We start from the raw sequence: 7,965 nt of genomic DNA on the forward strand, positions 1-7,965 counted from the left end.
GCTTATAAAAAATCAAAGTAAAAGAAGAAATAGATTAAAACAGACCATAAAGAAAGAATTAAAAATCAAGTTTAGAATCTTTTATGACTACAAATCCTTTTAATTTTTAATATGAAAGTAAATTAGTGGAATCTTAAAATTTATAAGAAGATTATTATTGTTAAAATAAATTTAAAAATGTTAAAAAAGTATTTTTTAGTAATTTACATAAGACTTCTTAGAATTCGATAATTTTAAATAACGAATTATTAACTGAATATTAAGAAAATGTAATTAATATTAACCAAATAGAAGCTTAAGAAATTACTTTAAAACTTGAAATTTAAAATATAATTACTAATTTGAATAAAAAAATAGTTTCCTTAAATAATGAATATGAGAGTACTCAAATTTTAAATGAAAATATAATTTTTTATACGAAGATTGAATAAAAGAAATTTACTTTAGAAGATAATAATTAATTTAATAAAACTAGATAATTTTAAGTATCTTTATTTCCTTAAATTATTCAAAAAAATATTTACATATTTATTATGTTGAGAGATATTACTCATAGATTTTACATAAATTAATTAAAAATAGGAAACCATAATAAATAAAATACCGTTTCTTATTTATCTCATGAAATAAGAAACCCTTTAAGTTGCATTATAAATATTTTGGAGTCAACTTGTTTAGATTTAAATATTAAAACATAAGTGAAGACTTTTACAAACAAGTAATTGGAAGAAATAAATAGTAATTTAAAGATGTGTATTTTTAATTCAAAATATATATTAAATTTATCGAATGATTTTTTAGATATGGCAAGGTTAAATACCGATTAATTTAAAATAAATATTAAGCAATTCAACCTAGTAGAATTAATGAAAGAAGTTCAGAAACTTTTCCTTTTATAAGCCTAGAAATAACAAACTTAAATTGTTGTAGAAAACGAAGCTATTAACGATAACTAAAATATGATTTAGTCAGATTTCGAAAGGGTTAAATAAGTACTTATTAATTTAGTTTCTAATGCTTTAAAGTTTACTATTAATGGTTTTGTTTATATTTCAGCCAATTATGTGTCTGTCAATCAAATTAAAATTAAAATAAAGGATGCCGGAATTGGTATTGAGTAAGATAAAATCGAATAATTATTTAAAGCTTTTGGAAAAATAGAAAATGATTAAATGAATTAGAATGGAGTTGGGTTGGGCCTTTTAATTTCGAATCTTATTACTTATAAATTAAATAATTTAAACAAAGGCATTTAGGTTATTAGTGAATAAGGGAAAGGATCTACTTTTTCATTTTTTATTACTGATAATAGTAATAATGATTTTTAAGAAATGTAAAGTGATGCGTGTGAAAATAGCGAAATTTAAGAAAATAAATTTGTTTAATAGGTTTACGTGTTTGACTATTATACAAAACATTAAAATAATTTACTAATGAGAAATTCTTTAATAAAAAACTCTGATAATAATGATTTTTCGACAAAAACTGAATTAAATAATAAATAAATAAAAGTGCTTATTATTGATGATAATATATTTTGTTGTTATGCGCTTTAAAATATTATTTAAAAAATATTTGGTCTTTCTTGTACGTTTTCTTTAAGTGGCGATTAGGCTGTGGATGTTATATAAGATTAATTTTTTAAGTCTAATGAAGTTTTTTAATTTATTTTCTTGGATATTAATATGCCAAGGATTGATGGATTTTAAACTTGTAAATTAATTAGAGAGTTTTATTAGAAAGTGGGTATTTAATGCTTTGTTTTAGCTTGTACTGGGTTTGAATATAAATAAAGTAATTATGATATGAATAATAATTTTGATGATTTTTTAACTAAGCCTGTAATTAAAGAATAACTTATTTATCTTTTCAAAAAATATAATATTAAATCTATTTATTGATACTTTATTTTTTCATAATAATATTTGTATTATTTTGGTGTTTTTTTTATTTTAATAAAAAAAATATAATTAATAATACATAGTAAGATTTTATTTTAAAAAAAAATATATCTCAATTATTAAAAATATATATATATTTAATTTAATGGATTAAAAAAACACAAGTAATTAATAAAATAATGTAAATTACTTAAAGTATACTTCATATGCTAGTGCTTTAGCAGGAATTTCAACAAAATTTATAATACACCCATTAGATACATTAAAAAATAAAATATAAGTTAGAAAAAAAAAAAAAAAAATATCAAGAAAAATGTAAAAATTTAATAGATACAAACATAAAAATCGCATTTAAAAGATTTAAAACGCCATTTATTATTATAAAAAACAAAAGAAACTTTTAAAAATGAGGGAATTCGAGGATTTTATAAAGGAGTAGGAATATCATCAGTTAAAATAAAATAAAAAATAATAATAAAAAACATATAAAGTTAGGTTCTGTACCTGCATTTTCTTTATTTATGACTACATATGAATGGACAAAAAAGAAAATATCTTAAGATAATAATATTTTGAGTAAAAATAAATTCGTAATGCATATGATTTGTGGTTTTAATGCGGAATTAGTAAGCTGTATTTTATGGCTTCCTATTGATGTGATTAAAGAAAGACTTTAAGTTTAATAAAATATTAAACTCTATAATTATAAAAATTCAATAAATGCAGCCTATGTTATCATTTAAAAAGAAGGAATTTTAGGATTATATACTGTAATTTATTTTCTTTTATAAAAATATTATTGTTTATATGTGTAAAGGGATTTGGAGCTACACTAGTTTCTTTCGGGACTTCTATTGCTTTACATTTTGCCTTTTATGAAAAACTTAAAGGTAATTCTTTTTTAAAAAGAAAAATTAATTATTATTTTATATATATAAAAATAGAATTTTTTTGTGAAAATCCTGATAAGATTAGCTTTAGTTAAAGTAGCCTTTTAGCTGGATTAGCGGGTATTATTTCAAGTACTTTAAGTAATCCGTTTAGTATATCTAAATTAAGAATTTAAGTATAATAAATAGAGAGCAAAAATAGCTTCAGGTATAAAAATATATTTCATGGTGTTTATCTTATTCACACTTAAGAGGGATTTTTAGCACATTTTAAAGGTTTAAGTGCAAAAATTCTAACTAATACTCCTTAAAAATCTATTTCAATAAGTATAACAGAATATTTTAGGTAGATATTATTAAATAATTAGTATAAAAATATTTAAAATTGATATTATTTATGTGTAAACATAAAAAATATAAATATATATATATAAAAATATATATATATATATATATATATATATAATATATATTAAACAAATTTTTTTTATAAAATATATATTTTAATTGTCAGTCAATATTCATTTCAATCTAATACTATTCAAGATTTTTTCTATTTTTTTCCATTACTAATAAATATTAATCTTTACTTAAACCTTTATTATTGAAATAACTACCAAACTATTAACAAATAGCATTAACCTTATTAATAGTAGAATCTTTAAACTCCATTTTTAATAGAACTCTATCGATTTCCTAAAACAGTAATTTCTCCATCCTCGTTTTCATCTAAAATATTAAATATCATTCCTGAAAAAACATCCCATTTCTTCTAATCTTAAGAAATATATTCTAAAAATGAATTTTTTTGATTATTTTAAGCCTTATCTAAATACTCTTCCTTTGTAAATTCCAAATTAAAATGCCATATAATCTATAATATCTTCTGTACATTTTTTATTTTAATAATCCATTTTCTTGAATTCGTTTTCAGGTATTTTCGCCTTTAAAGCAATTCTCACATTTTCCATAATTTCTTCAAATTTTTTAAAATCGAATTCTTAAGCATCCTTTCCCCCAGCAATCTTTTTAAATAAATTATTCTAAAATTTCTTTAATTCGACCAAATCCTCATCATCTTCCCAATATGCTAGTTTATCCATGTTATTTTGCCATTCACTTTTGCTTATTTTTCCATCCATATTTTCATCTCTTATATCAAAATAACCTTTTATAAGATTTTCCATATTCTGTCTTCTCTTAATATATAGGATAGTGAATTTTTTCCTTCTTCATTTAACTCATCGACTGCTTTTGCTTAATATTTATCTTGTTCAACCATAAGTATATACCGTATATGATCATTAAATTCTAAAGTTTTTCTTAAGTTTTAAGCTATTATTTTATTCGTTAATAATAATTTCATTTTTTATTCTTCACTATATTTTTAATATATTGGCTTTTACATTACTTTCACCATATATTATTATCAACACTAAAAAAAATAATAATCCTAATGATGAACATATTTTGAATTGCTTTATTCCTGTGCTTTATTTTCTACTTCTTCCCATTTTTATCTTAATTTTAAATTATATATTAAATTAAAAAATTAAAATTTTCTTTTTAAATATTTTATATATATTTTTTCTATATACGATATATATAAAGGCTTTTTTATTTTTTTTAAATATATATAATAATTTTTATAAAGTTATTTAATTTTTTTATAATAAATCTTTTAATTATTATTTTATTTATTTTCTAATTTCATTTTTTTTTTCGATATACGTTTATTAATATTTTTAGTATATAAATCTATAAAACTGCTATTTGATAATTATTAAAAATATATTTATTAAAATTATCTCTTTAAATGTTTAGAATTTTAATATAAAAGAAATTAAAATTATCTTCTTTAGTCATTTTTATGAACAAAATAAAAAGCAAGGATAGTTTTATATATTTTTTAAAAATAATATTTTTTTTTTAACATAATATAAATGAAAAAAAAAATACAAAATTTTCTATTATTTTATAAATAATAATCATATATATTAAAATGCTTAATTCATTTTATTTAAAAAAACTAATGAGATTACTTATGGCAAAATTAAAATTAAGAAGGTAGCTTGATAATATTTTCTTTTTAATGACAACCTTCACATAAATATAAATTAAAGCATTCTTAACATTTTTATACAACACAATCAAACAAATCTTTCTGACAAGGAATATTTGAACATTTTAGCTATAATTTATAAATTAATATTTAAAATTAGAAATTATTTAAAAAAAAAATACTTTTAATTTATATTCTTAATTAGGTAATTCATTTACTATTTACAGTTTATGATCAGGTTTATGCTATTCATTTTATAATTCAGTAGGTTTACACTAGAAGAAACATTCCTAACCTTTTTTATAATATTTTTTAAATTAAAAAATAGATATATAATTTACAAATTCTTATTGAATTATTATTATTATTTTTGATATTTTAAATACTTATATTATTTACAGAATTATTATTAATACTTAACTATTAACAAGTAATACATGTAAAATAAATTCCAATAATAGGAATTTTATTGCAATTAGTGCATTAAATATTATAAAAAATAGGAATATTTTTTAAACTCTAATTATCAAGTTCATCCTCAACATGCTAAACTTATATCCAACCTTTTCTAATTTTGATATTTTAAGAAAAAAGTTCTAATTTTTTGCTTCCAGGCATTAAATAATCAACAATCTCATAAATTTCTTCTGGACATTAAATATTTTTTTATTCTTTTGCAAAAATAACATTATTTGATATTTTTGATTTATATTCTATTCTCTTAGAATTTATTTTTTTCTTTACTCCTACCATGCAAATTTATTATGAATTCAATAAATATTTATCCATTTTATTTTCAATACACATAGTACCTGATTCCTATATTTTAAATAATTAACTAATTATATACAAATATAAATATCTTTTTTTTACTTAATTTAATTTCACCCACACTATTTAATCAATTACTTCATATCCCCATTTACCCATAATTTCATAAGCAGTAGCTATTGGTAGTTCTTTTATCCAGAAAAATAAAAAGCCTTTATCTGATAAAAGTTCTACTTTTAAATCTACTATTTCGTTAACATTTAATACATCATTTATATTAGGATTTAGTAAAATAGCTTTTTTATATTTATTGATAAAAAATATATTAAATTTTTACTATAATAATTTACAGTCAAAATAGTCTATTTTATCTATAATATAACTAAAGTCAAAATATCTTATATCGCACTATATTAAATTTTATTTTTATTTTGTTTCTTCGTTTCTTTAATTATTTTTCTATTAATCCTTTTTTTATTCAAAATTCTTATTTAAATCATTTAAACTTATTAAATACGGATTGTTTTGTTATTAATTATTATTTTATTTATTATTATTTCTTGATTATCTAACTTATTTTAATTAGGGATTTTTTTTTTTATTAAATCTTAACAATTTCTTTGTATTTTTAATTTTAATAAAATTAATAATATTTAAAATTTTATAACTTTTTTAGAATTTTATCTTTTTTTTTTATTTTCTTTTCTTTAGTTCCTATTTAATCATCTTTTATTTAAAAATAAAATATTCAATTAAGCAAAGAAAAGATAAAAAAATAAAATTAGTAAAGTGATACCAAGTAAAATATAATAAAATTAAATTTTAGTTAAAATAAAATGGTTTAATTTAAAAAAATATTTATTATAAATAAATATTATATTTATATTTTTGTTAATTTTTACCAATGTCATATTTAATAAATTGTTTTCTTTTCCTTTTTCCTTAAAGTATATTTTATTGATTGTGATAATTTTTAACCCTTTTGTATTCTATTTTTTTATTTTATTCTTCTGAATTATTTTGATTGGAATAATCATCTTCATCTGATTCATCTGAATTCTAAATTTATCGAGTTAAATATTTCTAGATAAAAATATATATAATGTAAATTAATAAAAAAATAAATGAATATCTTTGCATACCTTTTTACTCATATTTGTACAAGAATCAACTTAACTTTATTTAAAAATTTAAAAACAATAAATATATATTTATATTATTATAATTATATTAAAAATCAAATTTTTTATTATTATTTATATATATTAATATAAAAAATATTATAAATCATATGTTTTTTTATATATTATTAATATAAAACAATAAAATTTATTTTAAAAAAAATATACAAATATAAAAGTGTTTGGCAAAAAATTTAAAAATTCCTTAAATGTATTATAATAAAAATTATTATTATTATAAAAATTATATAAATAGATAAGTTTTTTAAATTATAAAAATTAAAATATTTTCTAAAAATATAATTTATTAAAAATTAAATTTATAATATAAAAAAAAATTTATAAAAAAAGTAATTATATAAATAATATATTCATTGATAAAATAAAATAATATTATTGTAATTTAAAAAAAAAATGTATGTCTTAAAAAATGTATATATATCTAAAAAATAAATATAAAAAATTAAGAAACAAATAAATTTAAAATATAAATCAATAAAATAAACAGTTCCATTCTAAAAAGATCTATAAATAATAATAAATTTATAACTAATAAATAAATAAACAAATTTAAATTATAAATTATAATACCGAATATTTTAATATTTATAGAATGGAAAAATCTATAATAAATATAATATATCAGAATAAAATAATAAATTATAAAAAACTCGTTAATTATTTTTTAAAAAAATATATAATGTAAAATATTACACGCAAAAAACTATAATATATTAATTAGAAGAAAAAATATATTAAGTTTATAATATTTTATAAAATACCTTAAATAATTATATATATTTATATGTATAAAATAAAAAATATATAATAAAATATAAGTAAAAATATAGATAAATAAATTTAAAAATAAAAAAGATTTTATTTTTGAAATCTATTATAAAAGCATAAAAAAATATTAATATTTAGTTAAAAATTATATAATAATTAAAAAAAAGAATAATTTATAATTAATAATTAAAAAATAAAAATAAAAATTATTTAGAGAAATAATAATTTAAAGAAATAAATGTTGGAAAAAATAACTATTGCTAGTATAAACTTAAATAGAATATTATTAAGTAAATAATAAAATTTATTATATTAAATATATATATATAAATTTATATATATAAATAAAATATTATTTATTTATTTATTTC

At 16.9% G+C, this 7,965-nt stretch overlaps 2 protein-coding genes across 2 annotated transcripts, besides 10 other annotated features; one reads left to right on the plus strand and one right to left on the minus strand. All coding sequences in view use genetic code 6, as the record gives it.

Annotated features, from left to right (window-relative positions):
• Positions 1-2,046: 2,046 nt before the first annotated feature.
• Positions 2,047-3,180, plus strand: IMG5_166760 (mitochondrial carrier protein, putative; the record flags this gene model as incomplete). Its single annotated transcript, XM_004030115.1, has 5 exons — positions 2,047-2,181; positions 2,232-2,351; positions 2,393-2,671; positions 2,719-2,791; positions 2,846-3,180. 5 exons carry the CDS (start codon positions 2,047-2,049, stop codon positions 3,178-3,180), a joined length of 942 nt encoding a protein of 313 aa, XP_004030163.1.
• Positions 2,355-2,383: a microsatellite.
• Positions 3,181-3,205: 25 nt separating the features above from the next.
• Positions 3,206-3,264: a microsatellite.
• Positions 3,265-4,941: 1,677 nt separating this feature from the next.
• On the minus strand, positions 4,942-6,032 carry IMG5_166770 (mt-a70 family protein, putative; the record flags this gene model as incomplete). Its single annotated transcript, XM_004030116.1, has 5 exons — positions 4,942-4,982; positions 5,079-5,148; positions 5,598-5,672; positions 5,727-5,920; positions 5,975-6,032. Coding segments are annotated over 5 exons (438 nt in total), but the record flags the coding sequence as incomplete, so codon positions are not given.
• Positions 6,033-6,152: 120 nt separating this feature from the next.
• Positions 6,153-6,183: a microsatellite.
• Positions 6,184-6,471: 288 nt separating this feature from the next.
• Positions 6,472-6,505: a microsatellite.
• Positions 6,506-7,017: 512 nt separating this feature from the next.
• Positions 7,018-7,053: a microsatellite.
• Positions 7,054-7,070: 17 nt separating this feature from the next.
• Positions 7,071-7,129: a microsatellite.
• A 79-nt stretch (positions 7,130-7,208) lies between these two features.
• Positions 7,209-7,263: a microsatellite.
• Positions 7,264-7,331: 68 nt separating this feature from the next.
• Positions 7,332-7,367: a microsatellite.
• A 246-nt stretch (positions 7,368-7,613) lies between these two features.
• Positions 7,614-7,680: a microsatellite.
• Positions 7,681-7,902: 222 nt separating this feature from the next.
• Positions 7,903-7,941: a microsatellite.
• Positions 7,942-7,965: the final 24 nt, after the last annotated feature.

Source organism: Ichthyophthirius multifiliis, assembly GCF_000220395.1.
Source record: "Ichthyophthirius multifiliis unplaced genomic scaffold scaff_1120509251242, whole genome shotgun sequence".
Classification (NCBI taxonomy): Eukaryota; Ciliophora; class Oligohymenophorea; order Hymenostomatida; genus Ichthyophthirius; species Ichthyophthirius multifiliis.